At 34.3% G+C, this 21,715-nt stretch overlaps 3 protein-coding genes across 7 annotated transcripts; all 3 read right to left on the minus strand.

The window, feature by feature from the left end:
- Positions 1-2,719: 2,719 nt before the first annotated feature.
- On the minus strand, positions 2,720-6,318 carry LOC132163805 (uncharacterized). Of its 2 annotated transcripts, XM_059574176.1 has the most exons (6): positions 6,222-6,318; positions 5,184-5,507; positions 4,492-4,703; positions 4,127-4,388; positions 3,574-3,941; positions 2,720-3,039 (listed from the first exon to the last, which is right to left on the minus strand). In XM_059574176.1, exons 2-5 carry the CDS (start codon positions 5,433-5,435, stop codon positions 3,606-3,608), a joined length of 1,062 nt encoding a protein of 353 aa, XP_059430159.1. In that variant the 5' UTR covers positions 5,436-5,507; positions 6,222-6,318; the 3' UTR covers positions 2,720-3,039; positions 3,574-3,605. The 2 variants fall into 2 exon arrangements, with proteins under 2 accessions (XP_059430159.1, XP_059430160.1); XM_059574177.1 differs by lacking the exons at positions 5,184-5,507; positions 6,222-6,318 and adding an exon at positions 4,912-5,097 and having other exon boundaries at positions 4,492-4,711.
- Positions 6,319-9,398: 3,080 nt separating this feature from the next.
- Positions 9,399-15,404, minus strand: LOC132164687 (uncharacterized). Of its 4 annotated transcripts, none has more exons than XM_059575233.1 (9): positions 15,214-15,404; positions 13,934-14,032; positions 13,721-13,848; positions 12,114-12,180; positions 11,713-12,010; positions 11,360-11,613; positions 10,452-10,663; positions 10,092-10,353; positions 9,399-9,914 (listed from the first exon to the last, which is right to left on the minus strand). In XM_059575233.1, exons 5-9 carry the CDS (start codon positions 11,942-11,944, stop codon positions 9,579-9,581), a joined length of 1,296 nt encoding a protein of 431 aa, XP_059431216.1. In that variant the 5' UTR covers positions 11,945-12,010; positions 12,114-12,180; positions 13,721-13,848; positions 13,934-14,032; positions 15,214-15,404; the 3' UTR covers positions 9,399-9,578. The 4 variants fall into 4 exon arrangements, with proteins under 4 accessions (XP_059431216.1, XP_059431215.1, XP_059431218.1 ...); XM_059575232.1 differs by having other exon boundaries at positions 11,713-12,013; XM_059575235.1 differs by lacking the exons at positions 12,114-12,180; positions 13,721-13,848; positions 13,934-14,032; positions 15,214-15,404 and adding an exon at positions 12,181-12,703.
- Positions 15,405-20,312: 4,908 nt separating this feature from the next.
- Positions 20,313-20,828, minus strand: LOC132162774 (disease resistance protein RPV1-like). Its single transcript, XM_059573003.1, has one exon. It carries the CDS (start codon positions 20,826-20,828, stop codon positions 20,313-20,315), a length of 516 nt encoding a protein of 171 aa, XP_059428986.1.
- Positions 20,829-21,715: the final 887 nt, after the last annotated feature.

Below are 21,715 nucleotides of genomic sequence, written 5' to 3' on the forward strand. Positions count from 1 at the left end.
GGCGTCCCAGTGAGGTGAGAGGACAAATGTTTTTGGACAGCCTTGTAAAAAGTGTTAAGCTTATAAACAAATTTTACTGAAAAATTTTACTGATAAATTTTTACAAATTGATATGACACAATATAATTAACTTTCACATCAATATATATTAAAAAAAAAAAAATTGGAAGAATGCTAAGCTTATAAATAAATTTTATTATTTTTTTATTATTTTTTTTTTTTAATGTAAGAAATCTAAAGCATTTTTTCCTTTTCATTTTTTAAATAAATATATGAAAAATATTAACAAACAATTTAAAATATAAAATACTAATAAAATATTCAACTATTTTAAATATTAACAAACTAATCTAAAAATTAAAATACAAAATACTCACAAAATATTTAACTATTTTCACTTTAAGTCACGCTAAAACACTTTTTTCAAACAAAACAAAAAACTTCAAAAAGAATTAACAATAGAAAGTTTTTTTGTTTTTTTATTTTCCTTCTTGAACAAAGTGAAAAATAAAATGTTATTGGATGTGAAGAAAATGCAACTTTATTTGTTATTTGTTATTTTTATTTATTTTTCTTAAAACAATAATATTAACAAACAATACAAATACAAAACACTTATAAATACATCAAAACACTCGAGGAAGACTCTAGGAAGACTTATAGAATTATTCTAAAATTTATATATCTTAAGCCTTATTCCATTAATACTATACCGACAAACTTGCTTATCTTATAGGAAGTAACTTCTCTAGAATAGCTGCCATTTTTTTTTTTTAAATGCCTTAGGCTCGGTTTGTTTTCGACCTAAAATGTTTTTCATCAACTGAATATATTTTAAGAAAATCATTATTCAAATATATATATATATATATATTCATCAACTGAATATATTTTAAGAAAATCATTATTCAAATATATATATATATATATATATATATATATATATAAAACTTTAAATTACAAAAATATCCCAACTAGATCCCGCTCATGTCCTAACTGAGTCATCGCGGTATCTTGACTAAGTTCTCACAATGTCCTAATTGGGTCCCGGCGCAGTCCTGGTTATGTCCCCGCCAGGTCCTACTTGAGTCCTAGTCAAGTACTGACAAGGTCTCAACGGGGTCCCATTCAGCTCTCGAAGCGGTCTCGACCCAGTCCCAATAATGTCTCGGTCAGGTCCCGGCTACATCTTAGTTAGATCTGTCGATTTGAGAATGAGATGCTCAAACTCAAAAAATAGTTTACGGTTTTCAAAAATGGAAATTATTTTTCGAAAATTAAAGAGGTTTTTTTGGTTAAATCGAAAATATTTTCCATTGACTATAATTTTCGGTAACACCAAACACTAAAAAATATGAAAAATATCTTATGAAAATCTCATTTTATGCCAAAACAAATGGAGCCTTAGTTTGGTTCTTTCTCATACCATACAAACAAATTGATAATCTCTTTGGAAGATCATGAAACAAGTTGGAGCAAATAACATGAACAATTTTTTTAAAGTGTTGGTACTCCTCTGCCTAATTTCGAGCCTGTTGAAGTGGACATGAATGACTATGAGCTAAGAGACTCACAAGTGCCTGATCAAGATGACTCACAAATACCTAAGCAGGCTGCACAACAGCCTCCACAGTAGCCTCAACAACAGCCTGGTAGGGATGAGGGTAGGAGTCTGATGCTAGCATCCATTTGAATGACTTTCACAAAACAGATGAAAATGGGGACATTTATATAGAAAAAATGATGATATTTTATGGGTTGCTACAACAAAAATGGTTTCAGCCCACAGCTGGTCAATCATCAAAGAAAGGGTGGAGAGAATGTAGAAGATGGTCCTAAAAAGGACCCTATGTGGATAGTGGGGAGCTCATGAGCTTAGACAGTGAGTGTGATGATAAAGATACATCTATACCTACTAAAAAGGAGGTATTCAGAGTTTAATGGAATTCATTATATGAAAGAAACCATTAGTTTAAGGTGGGGTTGAAGTTCACTAAAAATATTTATGCTTAGAAAAATTGGTACATTTATTATATATTAAGTAAGGTTTAGAGTCTGTTTGAGATTGCGTTGAGATGTTTAAAAGTGCTTTTAGTACATAAAAAGTTGTGCCAAGTAAAAATAGGTCTGTTTGGTAAAAAAAAGAAAAAAACATTTAAACACTTTTTGACTTTTTTTCCTATATAAAAAGGCTCAAAACTATATTTTGGAAAAGCTTAAAAATAAAAAAGCTATTTTCAGACTTCTTTTTATAGACAAAAGCTTTATTTCCCAACGCAATCATAAACAAACTCTTAATCATTTACGTGCACTCATGCATGTTCAATAATGCGATTAATTGAGAGATTTTTAATAGCATGTTAAAGGCTTTGTCACGGACGAAAGCATATAATACAGCTTGTTTTACTTATATAATAAATAGATTTCTATATACATTCATTGTGCTTTGTTGCTTTTATTGTTAGGCCTGTGTTTGGTATACAAGATAATTTCAAATCGTTGGCTACCAGAAAAATCTCCTTCATACAATGATCTAAATCTTCATTGTCAATTAGCATACATGCTATATAACTTATTTGGTGAAGCTTCGATTCCACACAGCCATTTTTCTGCCTTGCTGCTTGGTGCCCTCTCTTTGTGTCCAAGCCAAATCCTAGCTAGAAAAATGATGCAGTTGATGCTTGTAAATATCTCAATTGAATTATAATCATTGCTAAGCTATCAATAAAATTTGTATTATCTATTAATAATAATTTTGACAAATTCATGATTCTCTTTAATGTCAATATGTGCAACTCTGACAAATCTAAGAAATGAATACACTATCAGAATCTTTTAGTAGAATAATCGGAGCTAATATTCCTTCTGTTTGCTTTGAAATTGGATAGGTATTATGGTTGTGGGAAAATTGTAGGACATGAGCTTTAACAACCAATTTGGAGCCCATCATTTTGCCTTTTTGTACCATATTGGTGCCAGTGCATCATTGTGGTCTTCAATTCCTTGCAATACCATACTGGTTGGTAGCAGCTTCTTCTCCTGCAATCACCAACTTTTTTGTCACTAACCATCTGTATCAGAATTCAGACATCCATAATCTTAATTGACCTGGGTGTTGAAAGTCTGTTTCAATTCAATTGTTCCCCCTAAATGACCCCATACTTCTATTCTAATACTTGCAGAAAGCATAGAGCCTTTGGCCAATATTAAAATTCTTCAACATTTTTTAATTTACAAAGTGCACCAAGTTCTGAAACTTCCTAACTAAGTTCAAATTCAACATCAAAGAAATTCAATCAAGTATGCAAACCTATCTCTCGTTGGTAAATCTAAATTTCTAAAACTCTGGGATCACATCAGTCCTACATATCCGAGGTACTATTACAATTTAGGGACGTCACTTTGGCTCAATAGGTGAAGTAGGTCTTTATGCATAAAATGTACACAAACAAGGATTATACCTTTTAAATTTCCAGTAACAAATGTAATGTACATATTTGCCAATCTCTGAAAATTATGAATTAAAACCAAAACATTAAAAAAAAAAAAAAAACAAAAAAACAAATCAATCACCTTTAAGTATTCTTTGTAAAGTGGAGACAACTTTAATACCAATCTCTGGCTGTTCTAGGTCTATATGAAACTGGTTCCTCTCGAAGCAAAAGCGCCCTTAAAATGGCCTCACATACACTAGAGTAATACACAAGCAAATGCCCACCATCTGGAACTTCATGGTATCGAATCCAAGGTAGCTTTCCTGAAACAAATCTTTGAAGCTCAAAGGGCACAACCTTATCCTCATAACCTTGCCATATGTGCACGGAGCTTTCATTTTGAGGGTATGGATTGCTAAGATCCATTGGATCAAAGCCCCATTTTCCAAAAGCTAGCATAAAGTCACGGCGGAGAGTATCAAAAACACCTCGTTCTCGTAACTTATCCTGTAGGTTCAAACAAAAACTTTATCACAATCTCCATGAAACACAACTTCTTGGTATGGAATTTGGGCTCTCTGATATATATGTTATATACCTATGCATTGTTTACCAGAAATTTTGAATAACTTAACTATAAGACCAAGGACCTTTTTCCTTCCAACTTTTGTGCAAATGGACATTTTAATTACCTTGGTGAGCATTGGGAATCCTGATATAGTCTTCAAAATATCTATATCTCGGTCATTGAAGAATAATGGGTTTCTTTCCAGGCCAGAAGTTGAAGGAAGCCATTTTTGAGTTGCCCACCAGTAGACTAGTCCAGGAGCATAATTTGCAAACCAGATTGACCACTGCAGAAGTTTCCTCCTATAGTCCTCCCTAATCAAACTATCAGGTAGAGAAGGCCACCAGTAATTCACAGTTGGGACTACAAAAGCCACACCTGCTAACCTGGAAAATGGTTTTGATGTAAGCTGTAACAATAGGGTCTTGACATGACTGAGCATTAAAAAAAACATAAACCACGAAACTAGAAGTGAGGAGAGTGTTTTGCCTGTCTGGTATATATTTGAGACAACTCCATGTGGAGTATGATCCCATTGAGACTCCAATCACATAAAACTGGGATCCTAGCTGTAATTGATCAGCAAGTTCTTGAATATCAAGCGCTTCACCCTTTACCGTGCGCTTTGGGTCCGGATCACTTTCTCCGTATCCCGCTCGATCAAATAGTAGAAAATATATGCCCAATTCATCTATTAGTTCCTGGGAAACTAAAGCAGTGTGAAATTCACCTCATTTGAAATTTTACAGGGCTATATCTTTTAGTATATTGAACTGACATATTATTTCTTCCTTGATTATATCAGGATTCTTGTAAACCAGGCATATATATATATATATATGAATTATGATGATGTCTCAACAAACCAAAATAAATAAAGGATCTTTAAAAGCATAGATTGTATGAAACCTCTTGATATGCGCATGAGTGTGTGATTAAAATTGCTTTCAGGCCCTTTTACAGTGCTTTTTCCTTTAGATTATTTCGTGACACGAATAGTAACTGGGTTTGGTATATGTTTAGTGAACAATTTCCAGTAGTTTCAAGAGTTTTCTACCAGTATTCATTCAACTGCAGACAGTTAACAATCTAATTTTCTACCTATAAACAATCCAACTGAGAATATTTTCAAGCTTCAGATTCTCATAAAGGAGGTTGGAAAGAGAGATTTATGAATGTACTTGGGGTGCCAGAAAGTTCATCTCTTTGGAGCTTCCGAGGCCATGCACAAGAATGATCTTGTATTTAGCTTTTTCTTTGGGGATACCTCTCTCTCTGTAAGCCAAGTACCTTCCATCTTTGAGCCTGATTCTTAATGAGGTTACAGGAGAATGCTCTGCTGCCCTAGTAGTTTGTGGAGGGGGGAGTTGTGTTGCCTGAAAAACCATTCCCAAGAGACCCATCAGCAAGACCACAGCCGTTTTGGAAACCATTCCTGAAGGAATAAAAGGTAGATCCGGCTGACAGACCCCAGACCCTCTTCCCAAATCAACTTGAATCTCTTCCTGCCATAACAAAATGATGCAACCAGATAATGAGCATTGTATTGACTACCCTCCAAAGTTTGTTACTAAAAATGCACAGGTAATGAAGTAACCAACAATAAACACTAGGACAAATTCAGAATACTAGAGAAGACTACTGTTTAATTCAGGCTACCACTAACAATAGTCAAGAAAGCCAGCACAGTTGACCCATATACAACAACTTGGCTAGGTTGGTTTAGTTGAAATCTCATATTCCAGAAGAAAAATAACATAAAAGCTTAAAAGTCAAACTCCACCCAATCCCCACCTTGAACTCCTTTTCCCTAGGACCCAAACATCAAATTTTAATGCTTTCCATGAATTGACATAAAACCAACTTAATTACTCGAACAAACAGGAAAGTATTTTAAAACCAAACAACCATAACCACTCCAAAAACGGCAACAAGCAAAGCCAACACCCCCACCACCCTCATCATATAATATATCCCTCGATTGTCAAGAAAATAAGACAAACCCAAAAAGAAGAAGTGAATTCTCAGTATCACAACAAACTTTTCCGCACCTTATACAGCCATTTTGGCTCAAATTTTCCCGTTTTTCAAAATTTTATTTCAAAATTTGCAACCCTAGGTGGAGGGAAATAAAATTCAAAGCGGGAGGAGTTTCAATGAAATTAAAGAGAAAGTAGATAGAATGCGCTAAGTGGAGAGCGAAGAGTGGAAAAAAGTACCTGGGATTCAAGGGGGTGAAGCGCAGATCAATCGCGCAAAGCTTCGGAGACAAAAGAGTAAAAATGTAAACAAAGCGGGAGGGAGACGATATTTATACGTCACAGGAACATTTATGTTTTACCGTGCGCACGTGCTGCCAGATGTGCACTGACCATTGAGAGAACAAAAACATGTATATACGTCACAGGTGGTCATGAGAAGACCATGGTATAGTCCTTTGGCGGCGATCTCTAGCGACTTCCGACGGTAACTGGGAATGAACTTCGAGAGAGTACGAGAAGAATAAACTTAAAACTCTGAAAATAATTTACGCTTTTAAAGGTTTGGATTGAAATCAAAATCTCGATTTTAAAAAGTGTAACATGTAGTACTTGTTGTAAATCTAAATATCAAGTTGGTCCGTAAGTCCAAATTCCGTCAATTCTTTTAACGAAGATTCACGTCAACACGCTTAAAAATACTTAGATGAGTTTTTAATATTCCTTAAAAATTAAAAATATAAATTTTATTTTATAAAAAGCACGTTGGACAAAATGAGAGTGGCCGACCATATCATTTTGGACAAGGTTTGGCTAGCCAAACTACCTTATCAATCACAAAAGAGTGACAATGCCAAATTTCTTTTAATCTTTTTTTTTTTTTTCCCACCTTTGTGTAATATATATATATATATAAGAGAGGAAAAAAGAGAGTCAAAAATTGGTCAGAAAAAAATCCAAATATGTAGTAATATGTGTAGTATAAGATGATGAGCCTATGACCCACACTCCACACTGTAAAGATGCTGCTACCCAATATCAAACCACAAATAATTGAGGTTGGACTTTGATATATATAGTAGATTTGTTTTCACAGACCCATACTCTTCAAGGACAACTCTTTAAGAATTTAAATTTATCATTCCTCTGAAGCACTTAATTTGGAAACACCTAGGAATCGTAGAATTGACTTGAATTGAATGGACAGAAGATGAGACATGTGCAATGTCCATTTGTTCGAATTTGGCAGCTAGAAATAGAAAAGGAAAGGAAAAAAAAAAAAATAGTGAAAAGAAAGTTAAAATTTGTAGGAATTTTAAGAAAAGATGCAACTGTTGCACGTTTCATTGTATACCTTAAAGAAGAAAGTAACAAAAACCAAAAAAAAATAATAATAATAATAAAAAAAAAATCCGATCCCTGATATGGGCATCAATCGCTCACATAAAATAGACGGTTTATAAAGATAGTTATAAGTGTTAAGTATTATATTATTTAATTTGTAACGACCAAGAAAAAAACACTAGTCACATTTGTGCTATCAACTTAAAATAACTAATCAATTTGAAGCTTCATTAAAATTCCTTATACAGTCTCGTTTCACCTAGTAATTAGGCAGTGTAGGACTTAAGGATCTGTTTGGGATTGCGGTTTCAATAAGTGCGATTTTAAAAATTACGTTTTTAAAAATTGTGTTTTTGAATTCACTACTTTTTAAAATCGTAAAGCCGTTTGGTAAAACATGTTAAAAATATTTTTTTTATCAAATATTTGTTATGCAAAATCATAATTTTGGTTTAAATTCGCGCTTTTTCAAATAAGCACTCCCTAACCTGCTTATAGAATCGCTGATTTTTTTTCTTCTATTTTATATTAAGTGCTTTTTAAATCGTAATGCCAAGCACCTTACGTTTTGTGATATATTTTAAAAACTTAAATTATTCTTACGAAATCGCAATCCTAAACGCACCCTAACACTCATTATTATCTTTACAAACCTCCCACTATATGTGGACTGTTTCTCATCTTTTAATATGAGACCAGTGCGTTACATAGTTATTAGGTAAAACGAAGTTTTATAATAAATTCTAAGAAAGCTTTAAATTGACAAGTCTTTTTAGGGTGAAAGCTCAGATATGACTAGCACTTTTTCCTTGGATCATTATATCATCTTAATTTTTTTTTTTTTTAAATTACGTCTATAGATTTTGGTATACTAATGTTATATCAAGTACTTGTGACTATTATCATGTGAGATTCAATGAGTCACATTTATATGACGGAATTAGGGGGGACTGGATAGCCATGGTCCCTGCCATTTTGAAATTTGAGCTTAAAATATTTATGGCTTATTTTTTTGGCCTAAAAATTACCCATATCAAAATTAGTCTTAATCCTTCGTTCATGCTTTGCCTCCTCCCGATAAATCCTAGTTCCATCCTGGTTATATGTGTATATATAGTTAAATAATAAGATTACTTGAGAGATTTTTTAAGACATTTTTAGAGGCTTTGTGTGAAGGATTTATCAAAGGTGACGACGCACAACAAATGATGCAATACATGGCGGAGGAGTTGGAGAAGTTATGGGGCAAACTTTCCCTAAGAGAAGAGGAGAAAATAAGCATCACTGTTTAAGATCAAAGATATTGCAGGCCTAGAAATGAGAGGAGACCAATGTCATCGCAGAAAAAGCAGTAAACAAGGAGGATTTTAGAACCCTAATTGACAAAAGTCAATACGGAGTTCTTGGCTTCTAGCCTATAAGATATCCACGAAACATTTTCTTCCCCTCTTTTTGACTTATGATAAGCATTGATTTTGAACACTTTTCATTTGTATACTTGGTGGTCTTATATATAGCTAGATGCTTTATCAGTTTGATTAAGTTCTTAATTAGTGGGGTTAATTCCTTTTTCTTCCAATGATTTCAATATCAACTTCAAACAGTGAGAAAGTTCTATAAATTTATTATATAGCCATAGTTTTTGCGCTCTGCCTAAATTGTATCTCACCAGGCACCTACCAATCAAAGCATTCTGGATGTTAAATCAATCCCAAGAATATGGTCAGACACTTTCACTTGGTTTATATTATAACTAAAATCTACTTCATCTATGAGTTAAATCTTCATTGTCAATTGTCATATTTGCTATGTAACAGCCGTTCAACTCTTAAATCTTTGAATGACTTCTTTCCACTCACGCATTTTTCTTTATTGCTGCTGGTTTTCCATGATCCATCTGTTTGTGTCCAAGCCAGATCCTAGCTAGAAAAATGATGCAGTTGATGCTTATGTCTCAATTAGGTTGTTGTCAGTGCTATGCTTTCAATAAAATCTGTACGATCTTATAATATAATTTGACCAGATCATGATTCTCTTTAATGTCAATATATATATGCTACTGTGAGTCTGTGACAAATCTAAGAAATGGATATTGACAAATCAAAGAAATGGATACCATGTACAGAAACAGGGACTATACCTTTCAAATTTCCAGTAACAAATGTAATGTACATATTTGTCAATTTCTGAAAAAACAAATTCAATTACCTACACAATCAACAATTTGGATGATCAGAAGAAGCTGTGACAACTTTAAGGTAAAACTTTGGCTGTACTCGGTCTATATGAAACTTGCTCCTCTCCAAGCAAAAGCGCCCTTAAAATGGCCTCGCATACACCATTGTAATACACAATCAAATGTCCACCATCTGGAACTTCATGGTACCGAATCCAGGGTAGTTTTCCTGAAACAAATCTTTGAAGCTGAAAAGGCACAACCTTATCTTCATAACCTTGCCATATGTGCACAGAGCTTTCATTTTGAGGGTATGGATTGCTTAGGTCCATTGGATCAAATTCCCATTTTCCAAAAGCCAGCATAAAGTCACGACGGAGAGTATCAAAAACACCTCGTTCTCGTAACTTATCCTGTAGGTTGAAACAGAGCCTTTATTACAATCTCCATGAAACACAATACTTCTTTGTATGGATTTTGAACTCTCTGATATATATGTTATATGCTTAAACATTGTTTAGCAGAAATTTTGAATAGCACCAAAAACCTTTTTCCTTCATGTTTTTTTGCAGATGGAACATTTTAATTACCTGGGTGAGCATTGCAAACCCTGATATAGTCTTCAAAATATCTATATCTCTGTCATTAAAGAATATTGGGTTTCTTTCTAGGGTAGAAGTTGAAGGGAGCCATTTTTGAGTCACCCACCAATATAGCAATCCGGGAGCATAATTTGCAAACCTGATAGACCACTGCACAAGTTTCCACCGATGGTCCTCCCTAATCAAACTATCAGGGAGAGAAGGCCACCGGTAATTCACAACAGGGACTACAAAAGCCACACCTGCTAGCCTGGAAAATGGTTTTGAGGTAAAATGTAAAAATTGGGTCTTGACATGACTGAGCAGGAAAAAAAACAAATGAAACTAGAATTGAAGAGAGTGTTTTGCCTGTCTGGTATGTATTTAAGACAACTCCATGTGGAGTATGATCCCATTGAGACTCCAACAACATAAAACTTGGATCCCAACTGTAATTGATCAGCAAGTTCTTGAATATCATGTGCTTCACTCTTTACTGTGCGCTTTGGGTCCGGATCACTTTCTCCGTATCCAGCTCGATCAAATAGAAGAAAATATATGCCCAACTCATCTATTAGTTCCTGGAAACTAAAGCATTGTGAAATTCACCTCATTTGAAATTTTACAAGACTATATCTTTTGATAGAATAAACTGACACAGTATTGCTTCCTTGACAGGTAAGAGTATATTAGGATTCTTGAAAACCATGCATATATGTATGAATTGTGGTGATGGTTAAACAAACCAAAATAAATAAAGGATCTCTAAAAGCATAGATTGTATGGCACCTCTTGATATGCACACGAGTGTGTGACTGAAATTGCATTCAGGCCCTTTTACAGTGCTTTTCCTTTAGATTCATTCGTGTGAAGAATGGTAACTGGGTATAAGAGATAACCAAACTGATAAAGATAAGATGAAGTTGTAATTTGTATTTACATTTATCTTGTAACTACTAACTATCATCGAATTCGAAGTGTTACAGAAATCTACTATTAATACTTACCGAAAGTTTCCACTATCAATCAAGTGAGGAAATTTCAATAACAGTAAATCTTGGTTTATATATGGCATTAGAGCGATCGAAGGTCCTGAGTTCGAACCTTGTTTTCCATTAATCCACCTTCCATTTCAATTAAATAATTCATTTGACCAATATCAACCATATTTGTATCTAATTTTCTACCTAGAATAACCTAGATGCAACCCAACTGAAAATGTTTTAAAGGGTCAAATTCTCATGAAGAAGGGTTATGAGAGAGATTGAAGTATGTACTTGGGGTGCCAGAAAATTCATCTCTTTGGAGCTTCCAAGGCCGTGCACAAGAATGATCTTGTATTTAGCTTTTTCCTTGGGGACGCCTCTCTCTCTGTAAGCCAGGTACCTTCCATCTTTAAGTCTGATTCTTGATGAGGTGACAGGAGAATGCTCCGCTGCCCCACTACTTTCTGGAGGGAGGAGCTTCTTTGCCTGATAAACCATTCCCAGAAGACCCATCAGCAACACAACTGCTGCTTTGGAAACCTTCCCTGAAGGAATATAAGGCAGATTTTGCTGATTAACATCTTTCAACTCAATCATCCCAGCAAGAAGAAAATGGTTGTTTTAAATTGTAATTAGCTGCATACCTGACACCTCTTGTGTTTTGAGTTTGAGGGGCCTCCAAATGTTATGGTTAATTCGTCTGATCCCCCTTTCTCTCTCTTTTGACTTGTAGATGGTGGCTGGTTTTTCTAAGGTATCAGCGCAGGGGTTGCATGGATTTTGACTATCTTGAACTCTCAGCCTGTAATGTTTATTACATAAAATTATTTTTCTAACTTTTGTGGAAATCCTGTGAAGGCTCTGAGGAATCGGCATTTTTGTTGGCCTTCTGTTTGCTATTATTGTTGCTCCGGTTTGTAGCTTGGATCCTCCCTTTAAAACCTTCTTCAGCAGAAAAAATATAAATTTAATCCAACCCAATAAATAACCCTCGATCTTCAAGAAAAACAGAAAGCAAAATTGAATTTTCAATGTCACTACTCACTACAAACTTTTCCAGAGTCTAGCCATTTTCCGCTCAAAGTTTCAGAGAGGGAAGAGTTGAAAAGCACCTGAGATTGAAGGAGGTGAAGCGCAGATCAAAGTTTCAGAGACGAGAAATGAAAATGGAAATAAAGAAGGCGGGAGACGACATTATGTATTAGCGTTGCACGTGCTGTCGATGTGGCGTGTCCCAGTGAGAGAAGAAAAAAAAAACAAATTGTAAATCAAAATTGGAGAGGTTTTCTCAGAGGAATCTTTTAATGGAATATTCCATTTTAATGGAATATTTTAGTTGAAAGTAGTGTGAACATCGGTGGTATCTAAGCATGAAGTAGCATATCCCAATTCTTTTATCACACACTACTCTCACTAGAATATCCAAACCTAACATTCCTTATTACGTTAAAATTTGACATGTACTATGTTTTCTTCTGGGATTAATATTGTATCATGTCATGAGGTTTAACAGTTAAAGATGGTGTGCATTTAGGACCGTAATCGAGTCGGGTATTAAATGCTTAAAGTTTATTTGTTTAATTTTGTTTGAAATACGAGTCAAACTTGAGTGATTACTTCCATTTTTTTTTTATTGTTAATGAGTTGCTTAATTAACTTAATCATTCTTTTGTTTATGTTTTCGTTTCTTTAAATCCATGTTAATCTTAGTTATTTAATTATTGTTAAGATTTTATTATTTTGAGTTAATTGCATAAATTTATTTTTATTTATAAACTTATAAAAATTAACTTCTCTAATTTTGTATATATATATATATATATATATCATGAGAAGGACTATTTATTATATATCATATAACCTTACCTAAAATTCTTAAGAATTTGAGATTAATAACATTCACAAGAACACAAATGCCCCATTTTTTTACCGACAAGAACAAATGCTCAATACAAAATTTTAAATTCAAGGAAGGGGGCCCTAGATCCAACTATTACAAACTTAAGAGCACCAGCATTAGAATAGCCAAATGCTCTTTTTAGCCAAAATTTGGCTAGAACCTATAAATTAAACTACTTTTTTTTTTAAAAAAAAAAATTGCTACGGTTCCTCTCTAAAAATGGAGAGAAACTATTGCAATAACAAGATTGAGATCTTAAATCCTTGTCATCTTGTCTTGACTCCTTCAACTTCAATGTTCCAGAAACGAAATCCTCAAGTGCCTCAAGAAAAAACAAGAGAATGAATTTGTCTGTGAAAAAAGAGAAAATACAAAATAACCATGAGTTAATGAGTGGATAAACCAAACTATGATTAAATAAAACCCCTTGTAAATAAGGTAATATAAAGCCCTTTTCTTCTCTAAGTAATGAATTGTGAAGACAGAAAATAAAACCAGCATCAGCCCTTCACATGTTTGGATCCAACAAAAGCTCTTTTTGACATACAAGTGAAAGTATCCTATGGTGTCAAGGACTGTTCTCAACATCGATCACCTTGCTAACAACAAACAAATAACCCAAACCTATATGCCTTCTCCTACACTGGCAGTAATTCAAAACTCCGCAATGATTTGATATGGAAAATTGTGTAAACAACCAAACATGATGAAGATGAAGAATTTGACTTGTATATTAAAATTATAAGAGTTACCAGTATGACATGAATGACAGAGTCACAGCAGGTGGGGATTCAAATCATATATAAGTGAATGAATCTACTTGTTGGAAGCAAGGTGGACTCTACAGCAACTCCAATGCATCCTCCAGAGTCCATTAGCCCTGCATGTTATAAGCAGTAAAACTTGTACATTGGAGTCTTGAGGTAAAGCACCAATGGAAATAGGAACTCCAGACTATTGTATACCTCAGGTAAGTCTGATGCTAAATGATGTTCTAGCCAATGGCAATGTGTGGATGAATGGCATTATCAAATCAGGTTTCAAAATATCTCTTAGTCCCAAGCCTAGCCAACAAAAGCAAAGACAAAAATTAAATCCGTATGTTAACAAAAAGTAAAAATACATAACAGTATGAGTACAACCTACTTCACCATGTACCCATATTAAGTTATTCACATATCCTATTTTTTGGTTTTCCAAAAAATTTAATCTAATTACACTACCAGATTAGTGAACAAGAAGCCGACCAATATAAATGATCTGACCAACAAGGCATACCCTAGAAAACCAACATCCTGCAACTACCTTTATAAATCTACTGCCAGTACCAGGTCATACTCTTTCCAGTATAAATCACTACTTTAACAATCTAAGACCGGAAATCATATGGCACAAGCAAAAGCATCAGTAATATATAATAGAGAAGAAAGAAATGCACAAGGGACTATCTGTAAGTTAGGCACATACACCCAGTGACAATGGTAGAAGATGCAATTTGAGCTACAACACATTGGCATGAACAGACTAGCTTATTAGGTGATTTAGCTCCGATTTAGTTTTTTATTTAACATAATCCAAATTTCTCCATTATTTATTTTTGGAAGTTCTAACATTTGCATAGCAGGAGAGTGAATTGGCATTTTGGCAATCATTTTTTGAATGCAAAAGTCTTAAAGAAGCTTGATAGGGGTTTTTGGCAACAAGATTTCAGGAAGCGACTTAAGCAACTGAGGAATGGCATCTAAAGACTCACCAAAGAGTGCTGGAATACCGCCAAAGACTTCTTTTATGCTCTATTCGCAATAAGAACACCCAAAAAGCACCATAGAGACATTTTATCAAAAACCAGATACTAATGCTCAATTTCACTCTATGTAAAAGAAAACTAAATGACATGGAAGTTGGAACCAGGGAAGTTTATTGAGCTGGTTTGAGAAATTTGACAATAATAAATAAAATAAACAAAGCAAGAATTAACAGAGAGAAATATGACTTTGAAAAATCAGAATATTATCATTGTCTTAAATCTAAGAAAACTTAAAATACTTTGAATTCCTAGAAACTTTGTGAGCAACGAAACAGAAAGAAACGAATGAAGAAAGAGGAAAAATAGCAACACAAACCCATATCACCATCAACACCAAAACAAGAACAAAATTACCAAATATCAAAATTAAGTCTAGAGTCAAATAGACGAGAGAGAGAGAGAGAGAGAGAGAGAGAATGGGTAAAATTAGAAACGCACCTCTAAAACTCTTGTACAGTGTCGAAGTTGTAGAGCTGCGGAGTGAGGTGGCTCTGTGTTCGCTCGTCATTCGTGCGCTATTCTTCTCCTTTTCTTTGTCGGTTCGCGTCTAATCCTCTGGGATGGAAACGTCAACATTTTTTGTTTTATCTTAATGCCCATTGACCTGTTTCTTATGAGGCGAATTTTAATCCTCTAACAATTAACCGACTCAATTGATCCAGATGCTACAACATTAGATTTAATTGGGCCCGCGACCTTGAAATATGAGCTATATCTATCGAACAAACGAGAAAAAAGTTTCTCGCAACTTTTGAAACCCAAAGCACGTGGCGGAGAAATGGTGTTGAGAACTTGGTACAACGCCGAAGCATCATGCTCATCACGTAGTACTAAACGCGCCCCACACTCCTTTACCTCAACATTCAGGCTGTCTGTTGTAATTGAAGCCTTAATGGATCCAAATCTATTACTCCAAATTGTCGGTAATATCCACCAAAATGGTATATACACCCAAAATCCGTTTAGCCCAACAGAAGGGACTCCAGGGGCACAAAAGAAAAACGGTTTTGTAACATCCAAATCAGTGAATTGAAAATGACAAACAAAGTTGGGTAAATTACTATTACTGCCATCAAATATTGTTGTAGAATTCGAATTCCCATTCCGCTCATCCACCTTTCGTTTTCTGCTCTTTCTTGGATGAGTAGTGTGAGGCTCATGAAATTCATAAACAATAAAAAGAGCATACCCCTCCCTATTCATATCTGAGCCCAAATCTGAATGCAATTGAATTGTTCCAAAGGAATTAGTGCTTTTATCGTTGAACCACTCTGGGATTCCTGATCCCACCAACGCAGGGCCGCATGCTACCTTAGCATCAAAATATTCGACCTGTAAAATAAAAAGTTAAAAACCGAAGAGAGAAAGATGTTAAAGCTACATATTACAAAACAATATTATAACTTAATTTAGTGCACGTGTTAGAAAAGAGATCACTATATAAGAGACTCACACTTTCTTCACTCCATAAAGGACTTTGTGGATGTAGATGGAGGATCTTGAAGGGTTTTCCATCATAATCAATATAAGCTTGTACAACAGAGCAATCAATATTGCTCCTTAATTTTTCATTTGAAGTGATCCACATGTCCATTTGGTTATAAAACAACTCCAGCCATTGACAATTTCTTACACTCAACTCTTTTAATCGCAATGGAAGCTTCGGCAATACTTGAAGCCAACGACAATCATCCAACTCAAGTGTATAAAGGCAAGAAAGTTGAGCCACACTATCTGGTATTCTCATAAATTTGTTCCCACTTAGCTTTAAAGAATAAAGTGGGGATAGACAACTAAGATCATTGGGATTGCTCCATCCAATAGGTTGCAATAACTCAAATCTAGCCTTACAAGACTGGAAAGTTGCCAAACACTGTATGGTATTCTCGTAAATTTGTTCCCACTCAGCCCTAAATAAATAAGTGAGGATAAGTAACTAAGATCATTGGGGATCGCTCCATCCAATAGATTGCAACAACTCACATTTAACCATTTAAGACTGGAAAGTTGCCAAGCACTGTATGGTATTCTCGTAAATTTGTTCCCACTTAGCTTTAAAGAAGGAAGTGAGGATAGGCAACTAAGATCATTGGGGATTGCTCCATCCAATAGGTTGCAATAACTCAAATTTAGCCTTTGAAGACTGGAAAGTTGCCAAGCACTATATGGTATTCTCGTAAATTTGTTCCCAGACAGATTTAAATACCAAAGTGAAGATAAGTAACTAAAATCACTAGGAATTGCTCCATCTGATAGATTGCAATAACTCAATTCTAGATAACTTAAAGAACTTAAACATGAGAACGAATTAGGTATCAAAAGTCGATATGGTTCACTACCTATCGGGAATTTCCTTGTAGCACTTCCACTTATAAAAAGAAGCTCTAGACATTTCATACCACTAATCATGTACTTTGGGATTTCCTCTAGTCTTGAGCAATGGGATATATCGAGACTTACAAGAGACGATAAGCTGATCATCTCGTCTGGAAGTCTTTTAAGACGTTTGCAACCTTGTAGATACAAACATTTAAGCCGTTTAAGAAATCCAATGGATGGGTGGACTTTACACAATCGTGTACAATATTGAAGCTCTAGTTGCTCAAGATTTGGGACTCTACTCAAGTTTGGTGTCTCGATTAAATTTTTAGAGTGACTCAAGCGAATGCGTTTCAATTTGTCAAAACTCTGTTATAGAAAACCAATAAATAGTTAGATAAAATGAACAAGATTAAAAGGAAGAAGAAAATACATTTGTAGAAGCCAAAATCTTACCTTCCTTCCATCCCACAATTGTTTGATGCAGCTATTAGGCATTGTGAGCTCAACAAGCTTGTTTGATTGGAAACTGGCCGGCAAGGATTCTAAAGGATATCCCCGCCATTCCATAACACATAACTCATTGCTTAGCATGAAATTCGAAGGATCTCCATGCCATTTCAAAGTGCGTAAATCATCACGAGCTTTAGAAAAACGTGATTCAATATTAGGGTTGCTAATCTCAAGCATTTGCAATTGCTTCATCTTTGAGAAGGCTTCAACATTTAGTCGCTCTTGTTTCTGTAAAGGTAATTTTAGGACAATGCCTCTAACCGCATCAGTTCCCTAATAACTAACAAAAATCAAATTAGTAAGTATGGTGGAAATATTTGACAAATACTTACAAGAATCAGTATCAAAAATGTACTTCTCTATGTTTGTGTCTAGACTAACCACTTACACTATCATTTTTCAATACACGAATGACATCCTCGTTACACCACAGTCTACTGCATTCGCCAGGCTCCTCCTTAACAGACTCACAACGAACTATTTTTTGACCCATTTTTCGTAACAAATCGTGCATCTGCAATATTCCCTCTGACATAGTTATAAGAGATTTGTCCACAAGAACTCTCATATTGAAGTCCGGATAGTAACCAAAACTTTCTAGTTTGTATCTGATGCCATGTATGTATGCTCCATTGAAGAAACATGCAATATCTAAAAAAAACAATTTTTGCTGCAAATCCTCCAATCCATCATAACTTATTTTAAGTTTATCCAAAATTTCTGCATTGGGATTTTCTTTTAGTAGATCCCTAGCACTCTTCCATTCATCCATTGTTCTACCAAATAAGAGGGAACCAAAAACTTCAAGAGCTAAAGGAAGGTCTTGAGCGTAATTCACAATATTCATAGACAATTGAACATAATTTTCTTCAGGATGGGGTCTCTTGAAGGCTTTCAAACTAAATAGTTGTAAAGCTTCGGCATCATTTAGCACCATAACATCATATGTAATATCCACAAATTTGTTCAGCAAATGACGATCTCTGCTTGTTATAATGATTCTATTCCCTTGACCAAACCAATCATGGCTCTCTGCTAATGCTTTTAGTTGTTTTTCTCCATCCACATCGTCAAGAACAATAAGAACCTTTTTATTACGGAGTCTGTTTGCTATCACTCTGGTTGCCTCATAGCTATTCCATATATTTATTTCTCTGTCCGTGAGGATCTCAGAAATAAGTTGTTTTTGTAGATAAACTAGATCATAATCAGTTTTAGTTTCTTCTCTAATACTAGTAATAAAGCAACTAGCTTCAAATTGATGAGAAACTCTTTCATAAATGAATTTTGATAGGGTTGTCTTCCCAATTCCACCCATCCCATGAATCCCCAAAAAGCAAACATCATCCAACCCTATACAAAGTTTGCTCATAATTTCCTCCGCACGGGATTCTATTCCAACAAGACCCTTGGAAGCATTTGAGAAGTTAACCAATCCTCTAAATATCATTCTACTAATTTCTTCAACAACTTTTGATTCGTGATTGTAGAAAAGATAGGACGTCAGAATAGCCATAGAGAGACAAAATGCTTAATCATGTACAATGGTTTAGCTTCATTTAACAAATAAATGAGAAATCTTAATTTATAGTGTATCACCATAGTTATGGTTTGATTTGCTTGGGTCCTTGTACAGTCTAATAAAGAATTATGTTTTTTTTTTTTTTTGTTTTCACTTGACTATAAAAAGTTTGCAATGTCAAATTTCTGTTGGGGTTTTTTGTTAAATCCTAAGGAAGAATGCCAAAATACACATTTTTAAAGTAAAATAAAAAAAAATATAAATTGATGCCGGGCTGACCTATGGCCAAGCCGTGGGATCTATTTTTTTTATAGAAAATTTAATTATTTAAAAATGTTAAATACAGGATTATAAGGGACATTTCACATATATTCCGTCTAATTTAACCCTAAACCCTAAAGGTATGGGTGACATTACAAACTTTTTATAATTGGATACACTAAATTGAGAGTTCTTAAAATTTAGAAAAATAATTGCAAATGCACGGAAAGTTTAGGGGGTTAAATGAAGTTTCCCCTTAAATTATTTGTATGCTTCTTGTATTCCCTTTTGCAAAGTCTTTCTTTTCTTTTATCTTCACAATAAGAAAAAGATATCACAAATAAACCAATTAAATACATTTACTACATATAATCTGCTTTTTTTAATCAAAGCAATTCTGCACCAACTGTAAATTTGTGAGACAATGATAGAGGTTAAAAAGACTATTCATTGTCAACAAATCGTAAGGAATTAATGGTGTAAATGATCATCATGGTTGTACGTGTATGATTAATTAGAAATGGCAATAGCATTTTAATCCAAAATTTATGGTTTTCAACTCCCTCAAATATTGTTTATTAGTAAGATGTAATTTGATCATGTCACAATTTTGAAGTGATTCTTGATTTGTTATGAGTATTGTTTAAATTTTTTATTCTAAATTTCTTTATTATGATAATTTGTTTTAGCGACATCATCATATATCTAAATTATTTTTATTCTTTATTCTTTAGGTCTTGATTGCTTGTGGTACTTTTTCTACAAAATCTGTGAGTTTTTATGATGATATGATGATGCCAATAATATATGATTTAGCTAGACCCAAAAGAAAAAGAAAAGGCAACAACAAAGGGAAATAAAGATGCTTCTATCACTACAAAAATACAAACAGAAAGAATTAGAAAAGACTAATTATTTAATGTTACCTATCATGTACATGCCATCCGGAGATATTGCCCACTTCTCTCAAAGCAGCTCTCCACATTTGCATCTCATTGATGTCAATCTTGGGATCTTTTTCTTTTTTATGCCTACCAAAAGCTTTTGCAAAAGTCCCCTTCTCTTTTCGTACGTGGGAAGGATCCACGTGGTAGAAAATAGGCAAAACTTCCAGCCCCGAGTATTTCATGCATTCGACGATCTTGGTAAGTTCAATGAGGCACCATCTAGAGGAAGCGTAGTTTGGAGAGATAACAACAATCGCATACATGGATTCTTGTATTGCTTTTATGAGCTCCTTAGAAATTGTTTTTCCTTGCTCAAGCTTTTCATCGTCTCTAAACACGATAATGCCTTTTTGAACCAAAGCCGTATATAAATGGTCTGTAAAACTCTTGCGAGTGTCTTTACCGTAGAAACTGAGAAAAACATCGTATCTCCGAGGAGGTGTTGAAGAAGAAGAAGACGAAGAGACTATCTGAGTGCTCGTGGACGCCATCGATCGGAGACTTAGAAGATTGTTTAATAATGGAATATTAGTACGTAGTTTGCAGATTTCAAGAATTAGGCTTCATCAGTTTATCTTAACAAGAAGGCTCTGCCCTCTGGGTATTGTTATATATATGCAAGGCTTTAATTCCGCGTTGTGAAAAAGCGGTCAACATGAGGAAACTTCCACGAAAGTAGAAGGAAATGTCGTTGAAAGTTGGATTGGGGGTCCACCAATGAAGGTAATTTGGCGTACGTGAAGTTTCATGGAAATTCGAAGTTCGCACTGTACCTAACTTGGCTACCTACCATGCTTTGCTTATATTTTAGTTATATACTACACATAATTAATATTAATACTTTTTTTTTTTAAAAAAAGAAAATTAAAGTAGGATGACACAATATTGTTTTATGTGATTGTGATGATCTTCAGTCTCATGTTAGGCTCATAGTAGATGTTAGGACATTAACTTCAAGTCTTCTGCCGTTACGACATTTTTTTCTACTTTCCTTCTATTTTTGGAGCATTTTCAGCAGAAATGTGCAAAATAGCTACTAAAAAGGTATAATTTTTTACTTTAACTACTTATTTTTTCATGCACACTCCAATAAATTCTCTATTCTACTATCTATTTTCTTTAAATATTATTTTGTGCGTGAACAAGTGAAAGAAAGAGGAGGAGAGAGTAAAAGGAAGAAAGGAAGAGAAAAATAATAATAAACAAAGTTTATAGTGTGAATAGTAAATAGGTTAATCAGCCTATTTACTATTCATACTAGAAGAAAAAATTGCAAAATAGTTATTTTGCTAGAAAGGAAAAAAGGTTAATCTTAGTCAAATCTAACTATTATAAAGAATTTGCATATTCTTTTGTAGATACTCTTAGAAGAAAGTCA

Source organism: Corylus avellana, chromosome ca10, assembly GCF_901000735.1.
Source record: "Corylus avellana chromosome ca10, CavTom2PMs-1.0".
In the NCBI taxonomy this organism is placed as follows: Eukaryota; Viridiplantae; Streptophyta; class Magnoliopsida; order Fagales; family Betulaceae; genus Corylus; species Corylus avellana.